Source organism: Anser cygnoides, chromosome 5 (genome assembly GCF_040182565.1).
Source record: "Anser cygnoides isolate HZ-2024a breed goose chromosome 5, Taihu_goose_T2T_genome, whole genome shotgun sequence".
Lineage (NCBI taxonomy): Eukaryota > Metazoa > Chordata > Aves > Anseriformes > Anatidae > Anser > Anser cygnoides.
The window spans coordinates 56,147,412-56,169,260 of NC_089877.1; the positions used below are offsets into that span (position 1 = coordinate 56,147,412).

The following is a 21,849-nucleotide window of genomic DNA, read 5'->3' on the forward strand; positions in this document are numbered from 1 at the left end:
CTGCAGCTCCCTCACGAGGGGAGCGGGGGGGCAGGCGCTGAGCTCTGCTCTCTGGGGACAGCGACAGGACCCGAGGGAACGGCATGGAGCTGGGACAGGGGAGGGTCAGGCTGGGGGTTAGGGAAAGGTTCTGCACCCAGAGGGTGGTCGGGCACTGGGACAGGCTCCCCAGGGAGGTGGTCATGGCACCGAGCCTGACGGAGTTCAAGCAGCGTTTGGACACCGCTCTCAGACACAGGGGCTGATTTTTGGGCGGTTCTGTGCAGAGCCAGGAGTTGGACTCGATGACCCTTGTGGGTCCCTTCCGACTCAGGATGTTCTGTGACTCGGTGACCAGCAGCCCCAGGAGGCGCAGACAAGGGGCTCGCTCCTGCCTCGGCAGCGCGTGAGGAGCCCCCGGCCGCTGTGCGGTGCCGCGCGAGGCGCAGGCGAGGGCAGGGCGAGGCTGGCGGCCTGCAGCTGGGGCCCCCACACGCGGCCAGCAGGGACACGGGCGGCTGGGGGAGAGGGACAACCTTCGGGAGGCAGCTGGTGGTGTCTTTGTGGGGCTCTGGGAAACAGAGAATAATCCTTCCTCATGATAAATGAGGACAGCAGGGTGTTTTGGGTTTTGTTTTGTTTTGTTTTATTTAAATGTGTTGGTTTTTTTTCCTTCTTTTTCTCATCTCTTTCTATCTTCTTTGAAAACATGCATAGCCTGCATTTCCTGGGAGGGCTTTCAGGTGACTGTCAGCCCACTGAATTTATGGCCCTGCAGGTGTCAGAGAAGCAAAACCTGATCGTCTGAATCTGATTCAGGGAATTTTAATGTATTTGAGTATCGCTGGATACCTGTGAGACCCGCTGTGTGGGAAGAGGCTGTTTTGCCCCCAGTTTCCCAGCCTTGCTCTCTGGAAGAGGTGGCTGCTCCCTGGACGCTGTGCTCCTCGGGGCCACCATCTCAGCAGCTTCACCACACCCCTGCTCCTTTGCCTCTTGCTGCCCAAGAAACTCAATACTTACATTTGAAGGGAAAACAAACAGACAAACAAAAACGCTAAAGCAGAGACCAGTTGGATATGAAAGCTGAGAGCTGGGTCTCCAAATCCCTATTTTCTTGTTTGCCTCTGAAACATTAAACCCACGTGGGGACATCAACACTCCCTTTGTCTCGGTTCTCTCTGCTACATGGGCTTTCTCCTCCCTCTCCCTCTCGGGGAGGCTGCTGCTGAAGATGGCGTGTTTCCCCCTGCCCACTCTGCCCCCACCTCCCCAGGCTTTGATCACAGCAGCTGTGGAAACCAGACTTTGAAAACGCAGTGATTTCACAGACGTGTTGATTAGGAAATGAAATTCCAAGAAGCAAATGACAACCCAGCTGTACTGCCAGGGTCTGTGAGACTGGAGCTCCCCACCAGGAAATGTATTTTCATATTTTTTGACACATCCAGGGTGTTGTATTATTAATAAAAAATGCAGACAGAACTTCTTAAGAGAAAATGACTTCCAAAGAAATTGCTTTTTTTTTTCTCCCCTGTGAATCTGTAGTCTTCCTTGAAGACAACTCAGCCCTTTCTCTCTTCTGCAGAACAAAAATGCAGCATATGAACAAAAATGAAACGTACATTTATCCCAGAGCAGGGAGCATCTCTTGGGCGAGCAGAGAGACTCCAGTGATTTCTCTCCCCTAGCAGGTTGTTAATCAATGTTTCCAATTTCATAGGAAAACGGATTTAATGGAGGACGGAAAGAGGGCTGGGGACCTTCGTGGTTAACTCTAAAGAAAAATAACCCCAGCCTTGCTAACCTATGAGGACCAGATTAAGTCTAGTCCATCCACCTGGGGGGGAAAGGACTGCCTGATGTGGTTGCCCCCACGTCAGCTGTAATGCCACAGGAGGACTCCGAGACTTTCTGATTCAGAACTCTCCAAATCCATCTCTGAAAAACAATCTTTTGTTTCCCTGCCGTCTGGATTAATAGCATTGTGCATTTCTGAGTGCCCCTGACACTATTTGGAGTATATCAACCCAAGGGAGGGGTGTTTTGTGGCTGATTCTTCTCACTTTTGTTCCTGTGAAAGCAGTAATTGCCCTCAGTGGGGGTTGAACATGGGCAACGTTGCACTCCAGACCTAGGACAAGTGGGATGCCGAACACAGCCTGCCGAACCCACCCATCCGAGCAGCAAGCCAGGCAAGGAGGCTTTGCAGTAGTGCTGTGAATGGGGTGTGACGGGGCACATATCACAGCCAGAGAGGCTAAAGCATATAAAATGAGGGGTAATGCTGGCCCAGGCTGGAAGGATTTCATCCTACTCTTCTCCAGCTGTCATTCAGAGATATCCAAGCAGGCTGAGTCTGACCTCCAAACACAACAGAGGTAGACAACAGCCTTTATTCCTGTGGGCCTTCTTCCCCACCAGCACAGAAAGGGTGAAACTATTTCTCTCCATTGGCTGCCTCCCTGCTCTTGGTACTGCTTGAAAATCACTCTACAAATTAAAGCCAGGGTTCAGCCCTTACAGCTGGAGCTTGTTCTGCATGAGGTGCCCCGCTGGGAAGGGATTTTTCATGAAGAGCGGCAGAAAGCCCATTTTGTGATCCCTGGTGCCCGTGCTGCGGCAGCCACCCCCTCCCTCCCGCTGTTCCCACAGATACATCCCCAAAATGTGGGCGGCCGGTCCCTCTGCAGTGTGAGAAGTGGGGGAGAAGTGACCTGGTCCCTGCAGAGAGCGGGTGACACCGCCGGCACCCCCAGCTCGCAGGTGACACCTCCAGCACCTCACTGCCGGCAGCAGGATGCCGGGGAAGGGAACATGTGCCAAAGCAGCTCGTGAAGGCACCTTTTTCCTGACAGCGTTATGTCCCCCCCAGCAAGACGCGGCTTTGACTCATGGCCACAGCGTGGCTGTGCCCATGGTGGTCTGGCCTCACACAGCAGGGCTGGGGGCAGGAGCTGGCCCTGGGGTTACAACACGGCAGAGCACTGGGCTATGGGGCTCCTGCAGGCACCATTGCTATCCGATAATTGGGCATAACACCCCAAAAAGCCAAGGTGCTGATGGATGGAGGCAGCCAGAAACCTGTTCCAGAAGGGGAAATTGCAAGCCAGGTGGTGTAATGGCTCGGCGGCAGCAGCAAGGGGAAGAGGCCGGATTCACCTGCAGAAAAAGCCACCCCGCCTCGCCCTGCTGCCTGCAGCGCGGTGGCTGCCCCAAGTGACGGCTTAATCACAACATCCTGGGGGTGATTAGAGGGTAGGAAGCACAGGTTCAGCTCAGCTTTTTATGTGTGGGGTTCCTAAACCCTCTCTACAGTGAATGCTCCAACCCATGTACACCTGGGGGACTTTGACCCACAGGAGCAGGCATTACTGAGTTTTCCAGGGGCTGCCCCCTTCCCTGCTCCCATTGCTACCACCTAAGTCACCAGCCAGCGAGGAGGCGAAGGCACGTGCATGTTTCAGTGCGTGTATCATTTTTAATGTGTTTATTTTTAGCTTGTTTCTGCGGCCGGTAGAGGATTCCACAGGAAATCCTGCAGCCAGGGGATCATGAAAAGCTCAGGTTCCCGATTGTGTTACATACGTTAACAGAGATGTGATCTATACGGTTTTTATAAAAGGCAGCTATAAATACTTCCTCCAGCTGCACCGATATCCCCTCGTCCCTCTTCCCTCCACGACACCTGTTGACACTCGTGTACCAAATTAAGATTTGCTGCTCGGAGGGGAAGGGACACCCTGGCTCCGGCCCCGCGGCGAGGCGAGGCGAGCCGTGTCGCAGCACCTGGGCTATGAGAAGAGGCTTCTCTCATCTCCTCGCTGGCCCTGTGGTGCTGCCCAGGATGCACACGGTTGGAAAAGGCACTGCTGGGAAGCTGCCACGGGGGTTACAAACTCTGAGCTCCATCCTGAGACGCCCCCGGATCACCTACGCCCAGCAGACCCCAGAAAGAGCAGAGGGAGCGCTGTGGGGACCCCGTGTCGACATTTTGCCTTTCACAAGTTAGGTGGTGAAAATCCCCCTGCCAACTGTGAGACAGAGAGCCTGGTGCAGGAGGATTATCTTAGAGATGCGTTCAGTTCAAAGTTAAAGAAATTAGCAATTTAGCCCTTTGCTTGGCAGCTTGAAAACACGGGGCCTTCTGCGCCTGGAGGAGGTCTTGGCTGAGGGATCGGGCTTAAGGAGGGGAAAGGAAAAGCAGCATTTGCTTCCTCCTCTCTGCTCCTCCCTACTGTCGCCCCTGTCAGGACTCCCGGCAGCCCTTTCAGCTGCAACGTTCTCCAGCAATGCGAGCAGGTCTGTGTAAGACTGGCACCTTGCTGACTCACGCGCCGTGTCGCAGCACGCCGCTCCCCGCAGCCCTTGTGCAAGCTCACCGGGGCAGCGGGCAGCCGCAGGAACCCTCTCTGCCTCGTGGTTTGAAGCCGCTGGAAGGACACAGGCCACGTCTGGGCGGCTCTGTTCCAGTGCTGTCTGTGGCTGAGGCTTGGTTTGGTTTGTCAGCCTGCCAATATTTCAACGTGCACACCGCAAATGGAGCATGGACGTCTTGGTCCCCCAAGGGAGAGGTGGATGTGGTACTCCGGACAGAGACTGGGCACTGGTGAGTCTATGGGAAACGTCTGCTCCCTTGGAGGCTTGAGCCCATCCTGCCTTGTGCTAGCATCTCACAAAGAAACCAGAGGCACTGAGCAGCACGATTCAGCCTCAGGTGCTGCCTTGTGACTTCAGGGCCAGATCATCGGCTGGGACAAGTCAGCGTAGCTGCACCAAAGGCAGCGAGGATGAGCAGGTATTTTCCTGGTGTCTTGCCAGTCCTTGATTCCTGTCCAGGGCTCCACACCTACCCCAGCCTACCTCCTGGTGCAAAAGTGCTCGGTTTGAGTCATCCGGAGGATCCGCAGCCTGGCTCATTAACTGTAATGAAAAACAAAGTTAATAAAACTCTTCTCATTCGTGCCCGCCAAGGATTCGTCTCCCAGCATATAGCTGCTCTGCGGCGGAGTGACAACATATTGGGGCTGACTCTCAGCTCCAGGACTCCGCATTTAGACTAGTGTAAAATCACAGTAACACAGGCATCAGACTCATTATTTATGATACAGTTTTAAATTATACAGTTTTGCCCCCTCAGTCCGTAGCTAGAAATCACCACTTCCCACATGCAGCATATGCAAAGTTTTATTTTTAAAAACGTACTTCCATCTTTTGAAAGAGTAAAGGCAGAGCACAAAAAGATGAATTAATATGACCTGTTATTAAGTTATGAAATGCTTACAAGCCCACAAAACCATTCAGCATCCTTAGGAAAGAACCGAATTGCAGGGCCGGGAAGCTGCTGTGTGGCAAGTGGCACAGGTACCAGCATCCACCTGCAGGTAGCCAGGAGTGTCTCGCCGTGGAGCCAGCACAGGGGACGTCAGGAAAAGCTCGGGAGGAGCCAGCCAGATGTTTGCTGGGACCAACAGGGCAGGACGACCCACACGAGGTGTTGTAGTGGCTGCGCCACACGGCCATGAGGACTGAAGCTGCATGAGCACTCCCTGGCCTTTGGGGAGAGCTGCAGGATGAAGAGAGAAAGAGAAGTGGGTGTCCAGGAACAGAGGGGAAAGGTCTGGGGTGGGGGTGGGATGGACGAGGAGGAGGAAGTTGGGATAAGGAGGTGGGTGGGAGGCAGAGGTGGGCCTCAGAGGAAGTAGGACAGAAGGAGGGCACCTTGTCCCCGTTAGGAAGCGTCTCCTGCAACAGCCGGGCCGAACAAGCTCTTCCCATCTGCACTTCCCAGTCACCAGCTGAAGCCTGCTGGTCCCGAACCCTGCACTGGTCCGCAACCCAAGAACCTTGCGTTGGGCCCCGGCTCTGCCCCAGCCCCATCACCATGCTGTTTGCTTCCCTGCAGCCCAGGAGTGCCCCTGCAGACGTGCAGGCAGCCTTGAGAAGGCTGAGGTTACCAAGTCAGCCGCTCCGGAGTTAGGAAACGCAGAAGGAAAGCTGCCTCTGCACGTTTCTCATTTCGTTATTTCCCCAAGGCTCCCCACCCAGGCTCCTCGCCACACTCCAAATGGACGGCTCCCACCTGCAGAACCACAGCTAAGCAAAAATCCTGCTCGGAGAGAGACCTGAAGTAGCCCCGTGTGAGCCCTAAAGCAGTTTAACTGCTGAGCTTAGGGTAAATCAGCCCACTCCGCTGCGCTAATGCATGCACATTGCTCCTGGTAGAGGCACCAGCTCCGGCTCAGCACCGCCGGCGTATCCCAACGAGCAGCTCCGTGACTCTGCAAGCTGCCCAGAGTGCTGGCTCTGCCTGGCGTTTACGGCTGGTTGCACAAACGTCCCCTGGGCTTCGGTGTCCCAGAGCTTCACAGTCACTGCTGGGCTGAGCCTGGCTACGACTGGGTGAGGCAGCACAGCTGGGGAACAGGAATGAGGCGAGATTTGGGTCAAAAACTGTCCCTGTGCCCTGGAGTCAGGCTGCAGTCCCATGTGCACCCCCTCTCCCCTGCTCCCTGGCCTCACCAACTCCCGCAGCAAAGCAAAGGGGATTCCTCTGGAAATGCAGTGGGATCTGTAATTAAAGCCTGGATCCTTATGCGCGAGCACAGCGAGGCCACATGCCGGCTGATTTACTTTGTAGCTTGAAGAGCGTTCCTTTAATGTAGGAGGGTTGTTGTTGGTTTGTTTTTTTTTTTTAACATGCACAAGCAACATAAATAGGACTTCATCTTTTATGTATTTCCTTGTGCCTTCCAGACCCAGAGCTCCTCTACATCATTCTCTGTTTTGATAGATGCACTTACTAGAAAAAGATGTAAGGATATTTTCATTGCAGTACATCATATTCACATGCATAAAATATTAAGAGCAGTAGAGCTGAGCCCAAAAACAATGCGGTACTTTAGAAAATAGTATTAGTCTTTTCCTCAGGTATTAGCGAAGGTGATAAATCCTCCTCCGTTATGCATTACAGCCTCCACAGGTTCCCAAGGGGTGCGTGTGTGACACAGGTAGCGGGACGGTCTGTTATAGAGGCAACAAGAAGGTTACATATGCACACAGAGAGGGATATAAATATATTTGTGTGTGTATATGTTCTTACACAGCGTTTGTCAGCAGTGCTGCTCTCTGCAGAGGACAGCATGCATTTCCAAAGTCCTGCCCCAGTCTGCACTGCGTCTTCCCATGGAGGATGTGGGAACCTGGAGGACACATGGGGCCACAGGACACGGCGGCATATGGCACACCGCACACATGCAGCAAATGTATGGAAAGAGCACGTTTTCTCTGCCTTGGAACAAATATTTTGAAGTTTAGTTTAAGCTCCCTTCTTCTCTACCGAAGGGCTTACAGCCCAGGTCCTCGAACGTCCTCCAAACGTCCCCTCTCCTCTCACTGCAGTTGGACCTCGGCCCCAGGTGAGCTCAGGCTTGGTCTCAGGTGGTTGCAGCTGATGCCTCGGTCCTTCAGCAACATCTCCTGGGGCCAAGCGCCCTGGCAGGTCATCTGAAGGTTGCTGAGGCAGTTAGTACCAGAAAATAAGAACTCAAAGGTAAAACGTCAAGGATCATACCCAATGTAGAACCTCTCGGTTCACCCTTCCTTATGAGAGGAGTGAAGTTACTCAGCAGGAAAATCTTCCCAGGATTAGTGTCTGGGTGTTTTTCCATCCACCAGCTCTTTCCCCGTTCCTCAGGCCCGTGTGCTTTTCCAGTCTGTCAGATCTTCCCCTGTGTCCCGCAGGTTCCTTCCCTCCCTGCTCTCCCCCAGCCAGTCCCTGTGCCGCTGAAGCTGTGCTGCTCCCAGCCTGCGGCAAGCACCGCGCAGGGCAGGCGATGCCCATCGCCCACCTTGGCTGGAACCCCTCCACCTGCTATTGTAGATGCACAAAAGTGCTTTCAATGGGAGTTGTTTGAAAAATCAGAACAAACATTTGCTGAATCTTCAAAAATCTGCAAGTCCTTTTCATTCTGCTGACTTCAGAGAGAGGAATCTCTCCTTTGTTCAGAAAGCCTTACAAAAGGCTTATATGAAAAATTACGGGTGGCTCTTCTTCGTGGGTGTTTTGGTTCTCTCTTCTTCCTTTTTTCCACCTTGCTACTGAAAAAAGAAAGGTAACTATAAAAGGTTTCTAAAGCATTAAAAGTCATACCTCTGAATTTCTCACCAACATTACTTCCCTTTTCAAAATCAGCTCCAAAAATCTGAAACTGTTATGAAAGTTTTTAGAAAAATTTAAAGGGACGACTCCTTGACATCCAGGTGGCTCAAGCTACAGTAGGCACAGAAGAAAGTCAAACCAGAACCAAAATACGAAAACTCGTTTATAGGCAGAGAATGTGAGTGGGAAAAACATTAAGGGTGTTAACAGTCATATTAACGCCATGTGCAGCATCTCCTGTAAACGGGTAGGGGAACGTTGCTGTTGGCAGTCTTGGGCAATGCTGGGAAGTATTTACGGGCTCAACGGGATCCTATGCTTGTAAGGGTAAGTCCTGCCGGCAAGACTTATTGCTCTGTTGTAGAGAGGTGATGGAGAAGGTAGGTGGCAAAGGGGACATAAAGGCACCCCCGTAACAGCCCTTGTGGGACACAGGGAGCCCTCGGCTGGCTGCAGCACCCCGGGGCTCCCCAACCCTGCCCCCAGCAGCTGTGGCTGCTCCTGCGGGAAAGGGGTTTTTGTGAATGGTGAAAGGAGACTTTGGTCAAGAAAGTCCCAGGGGAAGCACCAGGCTAAAACAGGGAAGGGCAAAGGTGGAGGGAAGGAAAGCAATGAATGGTAATTAACACAATATGTTTGTGAGTGCGTTTGCCTGTAAATCATGTGATTCTGTAGAAAAAGAAACAATACAAGATGTATAGAAAATGAGAAAACTCCTCGGCTCTACGCCACAGGCTGAATTTTCTCCACAGGGAATACCTGCAGCATGCACGGACTTCACTGCCAAAAGGAACGACTCATTTATCAGGTTTATATAGCACCGGGCACTTCGGGCAAGTCATACAGAGCCATGTGATTCATGCAAACCGCAGAGCGAACCCTGAGACTGTGTCATCAGTGAAGAAAAGCTAAGCTGCGACTGGCACTCCCGGCCAGGAATAAGCAGGGTCTCTGCCCTGACTGTCTGGGGATGACGACGTCCCAGGGCTCCAAGCCCAGAGCTCGCCAGGCTCACGGCAGCGGCGGCAGCGAGGAATGCAGCCATCGTCAGCGCCGTCCGACACGAGACCACAGTGCTTGAGTTGATTATTTGTGTTTGTTTCAACCGGGACAGTCCTAATTTTCAATTGCTGGTTTTTATTTCAATAATCAGAAAGCACTCCTTCTAATTCATTTTCCTCTTTTCTTCTGTGCATCTTGAAAACAGCACTGTGCTCAGATGATAAAACATCCTCTTGCTCTCCAAAAGTGTTTTTATGTTCTTGTGTGATGTGAATTCTAATCAGGACTGTGGCAACAGCATTAATCTGATATTTTCCCAATTCCATTTGAAGCTGTTGACCTTCTATCAGATATTTTCAAATCAGCAGCTCTTTTTTTCCTATGAAACAAGCCCAAATATAATATGTATTTCTCACCTCCTTGGTGCTCTGAAACTGAAAAAAAAAAAAAAAAGTGATGAGGTTACTACACATCTACTGTAACAGCAGGGCTGTTTCATCGTTCATCGTTTCGTGGGTCGCTGTCAGCATTTGACGAGAAGGGAAGGCAAAAGGTGGTTTAGTACTGGAAGAGCAAAGGTGCTGAGAAGCTGGGACCATACACAAAATCCACCTGTGCTGTGCAGCCCTCTAGCTGGTCTGCTACAAATCATTTTTTAAAACTCATTTGTGCACTTAAAAAAGACGTTTTGTAGTCTTGGTGCTATATCATGATAGAGAAACTCAAGACAAACAGGCAAAGTAAATCCTCCTGTGATTTTGTAAAGGTTGTTCACGACTGTAACATTAATTCATCGTTCAGAAAACCTTCCCTTCAGTGGAATACATAATGTGCCTGCCTTTGTCAGGCGATTATTGGGGATGTATCCCCAACACACCAACGCAGCGCTGCAGCTGTGTGCGGTCACCGATAACTTTCTGGACACCAGGGAAGCTCCAAAGGAAAGTAATTGTTGTGGAAGTTTATGAAGAAGGTAGATGGAAAGATGTAAGTATTTATAGGCCTGTCTCCCTGACACGAGTCCCAGCAGTACAATGGAATGACTCACATGGATCCCGATTAACAAAGAGGGAAATATAATTAATGCCAATCAACAGGATTTTATGGGAAGGGACCCTTTCAAACTGACTTGTTATCTTTTACTGAGCAGATTGCAAGATTGAGCGATAAAGTTAACGAAGCTGATGGAAAAAAAAAAAACCAACTTCGACTTCTTTAAGGCCCTTGACTTGTGGCAGCAGAACACGTTGAGTGAGAAAGCATAACGATGGGAACGCCACGTGGCACGTACCCAACACCTAACCGATCGCCTTACACCACCACTGTGATGCTCCTGGAGGGGCACTGGGGGCACCCCAGGTGGCAGACACTGCTCTCTGCTCGGCCCAGCATCCTCCCCAGCCAGGTTTTGAACCCTCTGTCCTTGCAGCCCTTCCCTTTGCTCAACCCCTGCCACCAGCTGGCTTTCCTCCGAGTTATTTTCCCCCCAGCCCTTCCCCACCCCAGGATGCTGGTGCGTTGAGTGAACATTCAAGGTGGCAATTACTTATGAAACCATTTTTTTATTGGCAGAAAAAATGCCATATGGTGCTGTAACCCAGCACAGCTGATTCTTGGTCGGCACCAATTCACATTTTTATCAAGGTTCTTGATCTGCACCAATTCATGAGTTTATCAAAGACCATAAAGGAACAGAAAGGATTACTGATAAGCCTTGCAGATGACCACAAGATGGAGAGAAGTGGAAATTAAAAGATGTGTCACTGGGGCAAAGTAAAACAGTTTGAAAAACTGTGTTCAGGTGAGCGATACACATTTGAGTATGACCAAAAATCACACTTGTAGGAAAAATAAAGCACACTTTGAAGGCAGGAGACTCCGTGTGTGTTGAGGGGAAGGGTCAGAGATACTGAAAGGGCATTTGAGTCACGGCCAAACGTATGTTTCCAGAGTTCAGTTACTGTATCCAAAAGGGCTAAATGGGTTCTTTGACTGGGGCATCAGCAAAATAAGTTATATCACGTCTGTATTTGGGCTTTTTGTTATTACAGCTGGAATACCATGTTCGTGTCTGGTATCCACAGCACAGACGGACTGATAAGGTGGAGACGAATCAGTGAAAGCATGCATGCTAATGCTTACAAAACTGAATAGGGTGAATTTTGGTGACAGACCTCAGGATTTAAACCTCTTCAGTTTCTTAAAGAGATGGCTATGGGGTGAGCCCAGTCCTGGTTGGGAGTGAACGTCTGATCATCCAAGAGACAGATGTAGGAGAAATCCAGTAGCTGGAAGCTGCCGTTAGGTATATTCCAAGCAGAAGCAAACGTTTCTAAAGGTGAGGGTGTACAACGACAGGAACAGTTTTCCCAGATTGCTCATGGCTTCCTTGCCCCTGGCAATATGCAAATGAAGATGAAAGATTTTTTTTTTCCCTGAAAGATAAGATCTAAATCAAATGCAAGTTACTTCAGGGAAATCTGGAGAGGGACTTCAGGGCTTGGTTCTGCCAAAGCTTTGCAGATAGCTCGAGCAAGAACCTGAGACTTCATCCAGGTCACCTTCAGAGACCACTGCGCTCAGCCCAAGTTCCTACCTCAAAGCACACTGTCGCATAAACAGTCCGGGCTTACAAGTGGGTGTGCTTGTTCACTTAACTCTGTGCAGACACACTCAGAGGTCTCTGGAGAAGTGTGTAATCAGCAGGGATGGCAGCTGAGAGGCTCCCGGACCATTGATTCGCATGAAGGTGCGTGTGGTTATCACAGGCGTGAGCTGCTGGTTGGACGCCCGATGCTCTGGGCTGGAGACAGAGAAGGAAGCTGTGCCTAACATCTTCTTGGCAAGTCTCTCCTGGCAAAAACAGCTCTTGGGGCTTATGGTGGGCCCTGGGAATTTCAGCTGAGCTGCGTACTTTCCATTAGCCTGTCGACAATTTTAGACGTTCCTTTTTGAACAAGCGTGGGCAATACCTTTTTTAGATAACCTGTGCCCAGAAAGCCTGGAATTTATCTCACTGCTACCAAACAATTGCTTCCCACTAACACTCAGGCACACCAATTATTAATTTGCGCTTGAAAACATTACATGTACTAGAGTCATCTATTCTTTTCCCATCATTGTGAATGGAGTCTTTGATTCAGTACTAACCACACAGGAAACGGTGTAGGAGGAACAGTAACATGCCTGACTCAGATCGCAAGGCATCCGAAAGGATTTGTGTTTAAGATGCAGCTCTGTTGGGGTCATGCACTAGTAGGAATAGAAGAGGGTTGTTACAAAACACCTATTTTAGCTTCATAGAGTCGAGTTCAGAGCATGACTGCCAACTGACTCCTTGTCCTTGTGTTTCCTTTGTAACCTGCAAGGCATCAGGTTTATGGAAAGCTAAGGAGATATTTTTTATTCTCTCACTTTTTTCAACACTGACCTTGTGCCAACCTGCCAGAACAGGCAGGGAATAGTGCAGTTCATGCACTTGACAGCAATCCCATCGTGAAAGTTCACACCTTGGGTACCGTGCCATATAGCTCTGCAGGCAAAGCTTGGCCTGGCAGGTAAGGAATTACATGGAGCTTGTGATCCAGGAACCACCACTGCTTGCTCCTGTTTCCTCATATTGGCAGCCCGGTGCCTGATCTCTCTGATATCTGAGGTACGCAGAGCAGTCGTGCTGCCCCAGCCGTTCTGCTGTCCCCAGGGACTCAGTCTTCCCCTGTATGGAAAGGCAAGCTTGGAAGTCAAAACTGCATGGAAGAAGTCTAAGGAATATGTCAATACACAAAATCTCATCCCACCTTTCAGCTCTTTATCTGCTGGTGTGACAGTGTGGACGTGAAGGTGAGGAGGCAAATCTTTTCTCTTTCCATTGTTTTCTCTGCTGTCAAAAACACATTTCACCCTGGCCTTGCAGTGGGTTGCACTTGGGCCTCATTATGATTGAGCGTGGACTATTGATTGAGGTTGTAGACAGTAATCAGTGCTTTTCTATCAATAGCTTTGTCACCACCATTTTCAAAATCACACATTTCTCCTTCCTATTATAAAACACTGTTAAGATTTTCTTTGCAAGTTACAATTTTGAAAACACATACAAATAATGCTTTTAGCTTTAAAGGCAACTCCGATAATGAAGCAGTCCTGAAAATCATCCGCTACATGGAATAATCTTAGAATTTCTAAGAAACAAACAAATAGACAAACAAACAAGGCATCAGAGTAAGAATGCATAATAGCGGCTGCATTCCTGTGGCTTTTAAAATGTGTTTTTTAAAGGCTTGAAGAAACACCAAAAAGTCACATCAGATTAATAATTGTCAGTCTAAACTGGTATTTTTGTATAACCAAAACTGATTTAACATTTCGGAAGATTCCCAGGTGGTGTATACTGTCACAGCCGCAGTGCAGGACAAGGCAGCTATAACAATTACATTAGCTGATTTTCTACTTGCCTCCACCAGCTGATGTCTTTCAGTCCCCAGCCTCTAAAGTGAGGTGAGGGGAATATAAATATCTCAGTCAGTTCTCCATATGTAATCGCTTTTCCAGAATTAACACTGAAAAAAACCATACATTTGAATACATTTAAATAAATCCTTGCATTTTGTCCAGCAGTTGTAATCAATTCCATCATTTTTGCTCTGATCACAATGTTAAAGTAAGGATCTACTATGCACATGCAGCGTAGTATTGAGAGATTCTTTGTGACTAGCAGTGACTTTTAATGTTCAGAAGAAAAAAAAAAATCTAAATGCTTCCACATAATGATGTTGTTTTGTATCATATTGTTTTCTTTTGTTTTCCATGTGTGGCGATAGCCAAAAATGTGACATAAAATGGCACCTTAACTAGCAAAGCTGCTTCCTGTGTGTCTTTGAGTCATATTCTCCAACTTTACTGACAAAAACAAGTTTTTACAACTGTTAGCATGATAGAGTCACTACAGCTCAAAGCAAAAGTTGCAGCCTATTCTGGGTAATATATAATATACAAGCATTGTCATCTAAGTCCCACTTACGAAACCACTGTCGCTATCACTAGCACAAGAACCAGAAAAAACAATTTGACTATTAGATCTCTTTCTGAGCTTTCTGAATGTTTAGATAGGAAAAAAAAAAAATCACTTTTTGATTTGTGAATATTTATGGGCAACAAAAAAATAGGAATCCCATGCAATCTTATTATTTTTTTTTTACTATGTCCAAATTTCTAAGATATTAATACACTTTGAAATGAACTCATCTGTCTAAACACGAGAGGCAGAATATAGCAACAATGAAATAAAAACTAAAGTAGCTGTTATGTAATTTGTCATTTCCCGGGCAGGTTTTGCTACATGGGACAACCAACACTAATCAATGTTGCCATTTATCGGCCATAAAACAGCAAAATGAGCTGCTGTTATTTTTGTGGTCTCAAGCATTTTCTTCAAAAGTTCTTACTTCAAAATCACTTTGCCAGTCGGAAACATGACCCTGGAAGAAACAAACATTCCTTCCCCCTCAGCCTCTCTTCCCTCACCACCCCCTCCACAGCCCCTTTTTATTTGGACAGCGAGCGTTAAATGTGGGCTCTACCGAAAGCAACAGCAGAACTCCTGTTGCATCAATGGGTCTAGGACTTTCACCTAACTCTCCAGAATTATACAGCATAAAATCTGATCTGTGTCCATGGAATGGCAACACAAGTGGATATAGCACCATACTTTAATGTCTCTTAGTTTATGTTTGTATGTACAAACAGCTCCAGTGAATTTAGTTCACACTCTGAAAATCACTCCCAGGCTTTGCTGCTTGCAGTTCAGCATTCCCATGCTAGCTGCAGTTCCCAAAAATGCAGGATGAGAGCATTCATCTGGTTAACAAACAAAGTAAATCTCTGCCTATTTTTACCTTTTCCTGACTCTGCCATAAGTCAATTACCATTTTTTTTATAAACAAATTCTAGAGAACACATTCTACTGGCAACCGAAAAGAAAGCGATGAAGAAGCAGCCCTGTGGCAAACACGGAGAGTCAGGAGATCTGGATACTTTTCCTGGCTTTGCTTCAGGCTTTGTGCCTGACCTTGGCACACCAGATAGAGGCAACTCCCTCTCCGTTCCCAGCGCAAAGGGTCCTGCCTGCTGCGGAAGGAGAGCGGCTCCACCATGGATGTGTACAAGCCGAGTATATATGCACACAGACGTATAGATGTGCATATGTATGAACACAGATCGTTTGCACAAGAGGTAAGTATTCTTCAAATTACCCCAAATTCCTGTCACTGACACAGAGCAAGGAGTTAACTTAGCTTGGGAGCAAGCAAGGAAGATACAACTCTGTGTAAATCCCGAGTTTCTCCTTCCTCAGTTGAGGTGGTGTGGAGTTTTCTGGTCCTGATGATAGAGTAACAGGCATGCAACTTATTTATCGGGTAGTGTTCAAGGGCTATATTTCCTTGCTAGTGTCTCTAAAAGTGAGGAAAATATTACCTACATCGTAGGATGGATTTCAAGGCCAAGCTGGTAAATATTTATAAGAGGCATAAAGTTTGTCAGATAAACTATGCTTTAGAAAGACAAAATGTTATCGCTATACTGCCAGATCTCCAGAGATGCCAAGTTTCTACAAATCCCACCCAATCCAGCATTTTTTTCTGCAGTTTTTTCTGCCTTTTCTCCAGACAAAAAAAAAAAAAAAAAGAAAAAGAGATGTTGTTTCTAAATGAGCTATACACCGAATACACAAAAGTTACTTTCTTTTCTCATTTTTTATTCATAATTGTACCTTCTCATAACATGCTCTTTCTTCCTTGTAAACTTGGAAATGACTGTGCAGAGGAACTGCTGGGCAGATGAAGCATGTTTTGATAGCACAGGCTTCCACCCTCCTCCAGCCAACGAGCCATCAAACCCGCAGTATTTCTCTGGAGCCTGTCTGCGCCAGGTTAGATCCGCTAACACCAGCCGCAAGCCTTCCCCGCGTGTGAGCTCCCTTCTTTATCACACTTGTGCACACCCTCTTTGGGGCCGGCGGTGATCAACAACAAGGATAGGCTTTGGCAGTTGGAGGCTTGAGGACCAAATCTTGGCCGTGCTGTTTGCTCTGAGCACCGTGCTAGAGCGGACGAGTTTCCAGAGGGAGAGCGGTCCTGGGTATGAGCAGCAGGGCCCGTCCCCACGTCCCTTGGCCAGGCGAGGACTTGCTCCTCAGGGAGGTGTTATGGTCCTTCACGCTGCACAGGTCTTCCTCACACACTGCCTCTCCTTCTGCCCTGCTCCTCACAGAATCACAGCATGGCCGAGGTTGGAAGGGACCTCTGGAAGTCATCCAGTCCAACCTCCCTGCCGAGCAGGATCACCTAGAGCACACCGCACAGGGTGGCACCCAGGCGGGTTGTGAATATCTCCAGAGAAGGAGACTCACACAGGAGAGAGACACAACCCCTGGGCAACCTGTCCCAGTGCTCTGTCACCTCGCAGTACAGAAGTGCCCCTCAGATGCCTTATGACCGGACGAGGGGGAATGGGCTAAAGTTGCGCCAGGGGAGGTTTAGGTTGGATGTTAGGAAGTCCTGCTTTATCAAAAGGGTTGTTAGGCATTGGAATGGGCTGCCCAGGGAAGTGGTTGAGTCACCATCCCTGGAGGTCTTTAAAAGACGTTTAGATGTAGAGCTTAGCGATATGGTTTAGTGGAGGACTTGTCAGTGTTAGGGCAGAGGTTGGACTAGGAGGTCTCTTCCAACCTAGATGATCCTAGATGATTCTGCGATTCTGTGATATTGAGCCAGGACCTCCTGTTTGTGCCCGCTGCCTCTCGTCCTGTGGCTGGGCACAACTGAAGTGAGACGGACTCCATCCTTCTGACCCCCCCCCCCCCCAGATGTTTTTATACACGAACCAGGTCTCCCCTCAGCACTCCCTTCCCCACCCCAAACAGCCCCATCTCCCTCATCCCAAGGGGACGGGCTGGGATGGCGATGGCGGCCCGGGGAGGGGCAGGACCCGTCCCCCCGCGGCGGCACCGCACCGCCCCGCTCCCTGCCGCCCCGGGGGGGGGGAGCCCGGGCTGCCGGCGGCCCCGCTCCGCCCCGCCGCGGCGCGGCCCCTAGCAACACGCCGCCGGCGCCGGCCTCCCCGCGGCGGCCGGGCGCGGGGCGGGCCCTTCCGGTTCATGTCGGAGCTGGGCTCGGCGCGGAGGAAGCCGGGCGGCCATCTTGGCTCGGCGGGGAGCGGCGGGGGGCAGGCAGGGAGAGGCGGGCAGGGAGGAAGGCAGGCGGGCGGGCGGGCAGGGAGAGGCGGGCACCCACCGCCCGTCCGCGGGGCGCTGAGGCTGGGCCGGCATGCGAGCGGCGGCCGCGCGGTGAAGAGGGGCTGCGGGGGGGCGGAGGGTGGGGAAGGAGGAGGAGGAGGAGGAGAAGGGGACCCCCCCCGGCTTGCTCGGGAGCCCCCCGGCCGCCGCTTCCCCAGCGAGCCGCTGCCTCGCCTCGTTCTTCCCGTCCCGTCCCCTCCCCGGCGCCCCATGAGGCGCCGCCGCTGAGCCCCGCGGAGCCCGGCCCGGCCGTCGGATGAGCCCGGGGGAGGCGGAGGAGGGGATCCCGGGGGGGATCTAGCTCGGCCGCCGCCACGCCGCCCCCCGGTCCTTCATGCTGGCTGCCCGCGACCACCGGCTCCCAGCAGCAGCAGCAGCAGCAGCAGCAGCCGCAGAAGCCCGGCCCGGCCCCAGTGCGAGCGCGCCGCCCCGGCAGCGCTGCCGCCCGAGCCCAGGAAAATGTCCACTCGGACCCCGCTGCCCACGGTGAACGAGCGCGACACCGAGAACGTGAGTGCCCGGGGCAGCGCCCCGCCGGCCCCGCTTCGTTCCGGGGAGGTCGCTGAGGGGGGTGGCGGGGAGGGAGGGGGGGGGAGCCCGGCCGGTGGCCCCACGGACCCGCGGTAGGCAGCTGGCAGCCCCTCGGTTTGGGTCGGGTGGGCTGGGTGACCTGCATGAGGGGCCTCGTCCCTGCTTCGTCTGCAGGGCGCTGGGTGGGAATGACGCCGGGCGGCTCGTTGTCACCTGTTCGGGTGGCAGGAAAAGGTGCCTTTTATCGAAATCAGCTCCCTGTCAGGGAGCCTTCCCCCCCCCCCTTTTTAAATTTATTTTTCTAGACGAAGATAAGGTGTAGGAATCACCGTTTGTTTACCGGGCTGAGCCAAACGCTGTATTAACAATCACACAGGTCGCATGCTAAAAAGGAAGGGGGGGGGGGGAACAGTTGTACCGCATGAGCAGGCAGCCAAAAATGAAGCCCAGTGGGAGCCTCCCTTTCTGCACACAGAACCGTGTGGCTCCTGTGCTAAAACTCCCTCCATCCAGTACGTCCTAGCTCACCGTTTATCCCTTTATTGCTTGGGGAAAACGCGATTGCCTATGCAGAAGGGAGTTGTCAGTCACCGTGGTCGAAAACGAGTTGATCGGTGAACTTGGCGGTTAGCTTTCTGTAAAGGCTGTCTGGTATTTCTTTTTTTACAAGTCAGATGCTTAACTTGACTGGGGGGGGGGATTTTTGTGAGGTCCTGCGTATGTTTTTGTCTGACATAAAAAGTGTGAACGTTGGTTGAAGATCAGGAAAAACTGTTGGATTGCTCAGACCATAAACAGTCCAAGGAAAGTGATGGTAGCCCCATTGTTTAAAACAAGACCAGACAAAGCGTTGGAAAACATGCTGCATGGAACAATTACTGCATTACGAGGGATTTGGATTTTATTGACATAATAGGCACTTCTAACTTCTGTGATCTTTATTTGTTTTAGCACTAGATTCAACCTGCAGGCTAAGGGCTGCATTGAACAAAAAGCCAGCTAAGCATTTTTGGTTGTAAAATCTCAATGAGCTTCCTGCCTTGTGGAAGAAAATAATTAAAGTACTATGTGGCTCTTCCTATGCCATGGGGAGAGGTGATGCAGCATACTTCAGAAAATACTTTACAGAGTTTATTCAGATAATTATTTTAGTCTAGAAGCAAACCTGGCTGAGGTTTTCAGGCTCCACGTAAATGCATGAAGGCCACCCAGTAAATCATTTTAAAAACTGTTCAGATCAGGTTCTCCAGCGTAGTTAGCTGTGACTCCACTACAGGTAACTCAGTGGTAGAAAGGCTTAGCATGTGCTTGAGGAAATACATGGCTCATGAGCTGTGTGTTCTCCCACTTGAAGTTAGGTTTTACATATCCTCCACTTAAGGCACCTTGTTTGCACTTCAGAATATTGGTCTAGCACTTCTCTTTGGTAATCTCCATAATTTAACATACAGGGATTTTCTTGCTTGCAGATGAATCGCCTTAGGTTTTGATTAAGGCATATCTTTCAACTGCAGTAATTTGGGCTGCTGGCCACAGGAATACCTGTAGGTATTGATATTGACAGAGAGTGATTAATCTGAGTAATTGCCAGATCTGTTGAATAAACGCCACGGCACAGTGCTGTATCCCTCAGAAAGCAGGCTCTCCTGTTTTGACCATCAGCTATCTACAAATTCACCAAAATGTATCCTGTCCTGCCTTGTTTACATTGAAATCCACGCTTTGTCTGAATTACTGGTACAGCTGGAAATGGATACAAAATTACCCCAGGTCTATTTTTTTTTAAATACAAAATGTAACACTCTTGATGCTTCCAGTAATTGTTCTTCCACCCCAGAGCTTGATGTGCTCTGTTGGCAGGTAAATTGAGCCCTTGACATTCTCTCACTTGAGAAGTTAGTTAACGCTCCGACGGCTCTTTGAAGCTCAGGTGGGAAGAGGTTTATGGAGTGCCAAAGTATTCAGCCAGCCTTTGGGCCGTGGTCAGGGAGCCCCTGAATGCCTTCTCGCTGTTTGGAAGGTTACAGCTGCTGACAAAGCCTTGGCTGGTGTTGAATCTGATTCAAGTGTACTGATCATAGTTTATCCATGCCTATACTTGCAGTTTTGAAAATGAAGTTAGCCTCCAGAATGATGGTGAACATAAATTATCGTTGCCTATGCTTGCACTTAACCACGTTCAGCAGTTGGCAGTTCCTGTGAAGTAGTCATGGTCTAATTGTCAGTACTTTTATTTTTTTTTTTCTTTTAAAGCAGTGTATACCACTCCTTATCGAGACGCTTCATGCATACGCTGCTGAAGTGGAAATACTGTCACAGTGACTTTCCCCAAAAGCCACTAGCAGCTATCAAGCCATTAGTGCCTTTGAGATTAACGAATTTGGCTACGAGTCACCTGGTTTTGAGAGGCAAGGCATCCCAGATGATCTGTGATCATAGGAACTTCACACTTGGACAGTTGGAAGCTGGCTGTTTGCCTGCAAATGAGCTGGCTCCTCACCACAAAGGTGGAACAACTCCTCGCTGGTGTTGTCGCTTCCAGCAATGGCTGCCAGCAGCTTAGGGGACAGAAGCGAAGGAGAGGATCAGATCTTCTCTGTCATCTGCAGCATTACATCGTGCGTGTAGGAGAAGCAACAGAAGCAGCAGAGACCTCCTTTGTCCAAAACCAGGAGTGAAGGTAGATGCAGAAGAAGGACCTTTAGGTGACAGAAGAGTGAGTAAACCTGTTTTACTAGTGATGAGGAAAAGAGGAGATTGATGGAAGAGGAAGGAGTTTGGAAACACAATGAAAATAGGTGGTGGAAAACAAAAGATAAGAGGAGGCACAGAGGAACATATGCATGGCAGGATGGAGGACAACCGGTGACAAAGAAATAGGAGCAGAAGGAACAAGGTTTTGGACCATAGGACAAATATTCATTAAAGAAAAAGTCCAGGAGTGGCAAGGTGATAGAGAACTGTAGATAGAAAGAATGAAAGACAAGTGGTATGGAGGTTGGTTTATTTTTTATTTTTTAAGAGCATGAAATAAAAAAGAAAAAACGTAGGCTAAAGAGTTTAATTTTCATTGGTGTTCATTGCACAGCTGTTTTTCTGGGAGGGGAAAGGTAACTGCTTTGAATGTTAGTTCTAGACCAATCTGAATTGAAAATGTAAGTAATTTGAGTAAAAGCGAGACTGAAATACACTCTTATCTCCGTGACTGTGCCTAATGTGAAAAATTTGCTATTGAAGAATGCCAGTGTGATGGCAACTGTGCTTGTACAAGCCCATACAAAAGGATTCTGTGCACTGAAAGTATCTCATTTAATTTTTTTATTTAAAAAAATAGTGAAGATTAGATTCAAAAATTTACTTTTAAGATACTGCAAAGGTTAGCATTACCTCTTGATTTATTACCAATTAGATATGAAATGCATTAGAGCATTTGCAGACGGTACACAAGCTTGCATTATTCTATATATTATTTATCAGACTTCTCCTGTTACAAATAGATCTGTAATCAGAATGTTTTCTTCCATAAGTGATTTTTTTTTTTTGTAAGAAGGGGGTGAGGAAGTGTGCCTGTGGCCAAGAGTTGTGGTAGACTTTCTTTTACAGAGACAGCTACCTTGTCTCTTATTTTCCACCAGTTATAAAAGTTCTGTTTTGAATTAAATTAAGTGAAGGTGACAAGATAACTAGAATTCAAATGTTTTAGGAATTAATCTGGGATGTATTTTTTTTTCTATTTTTATCGTCTATATTTTCTTTTTAACATTTTCAGAGAGCAGGAAATGGTTTTTGTGCCTTTCTTAGTGCCTGCGATACCTGATAGGCTCAGCGCTGCGGTGGTTGTACTCAAAAAATACCTGATCAGGTGGTGTGATACTGCACTTCGCTG

The 21,849-nt window shown here is 49.1% G+C and overlaps 1 protein-coding gene across 12 annotated transcripts in view; it reads left to right on the forward strand.

Moving 5' to 3' along the window:
* Positions 1-17,320: 17,320 nt before the first annotated feature.
* MARK3 (microtubule affinity regulating kinase 3) overlaps positions 17,321-21,849 on the forward strand; it is a 62,601-nt gene continuing 58,072 nt past the window's right edge. For 3 of the 12 annotated variants that reach the window (XM_066998397.1, XM_066998398.1, XM_066998396.1), the window contains exon 1: positions 17,325-17,942. In XM_066998397.1, the coding sequence (XP_066854498.1) occupies positions 17,892-17,942 (51 nt within the window). In that variant the 5' untranslated portion in view covers positions 17,325-17,891. Of the gene's footprint in view, positions 17,943-21,849 lie in introns of all 12 variants that reach the window. The other 9 variants (XM_066998394.1, XM_066998395.1, XM_066998401.1 and 6 more) reach the window with 7 other exon arrangements.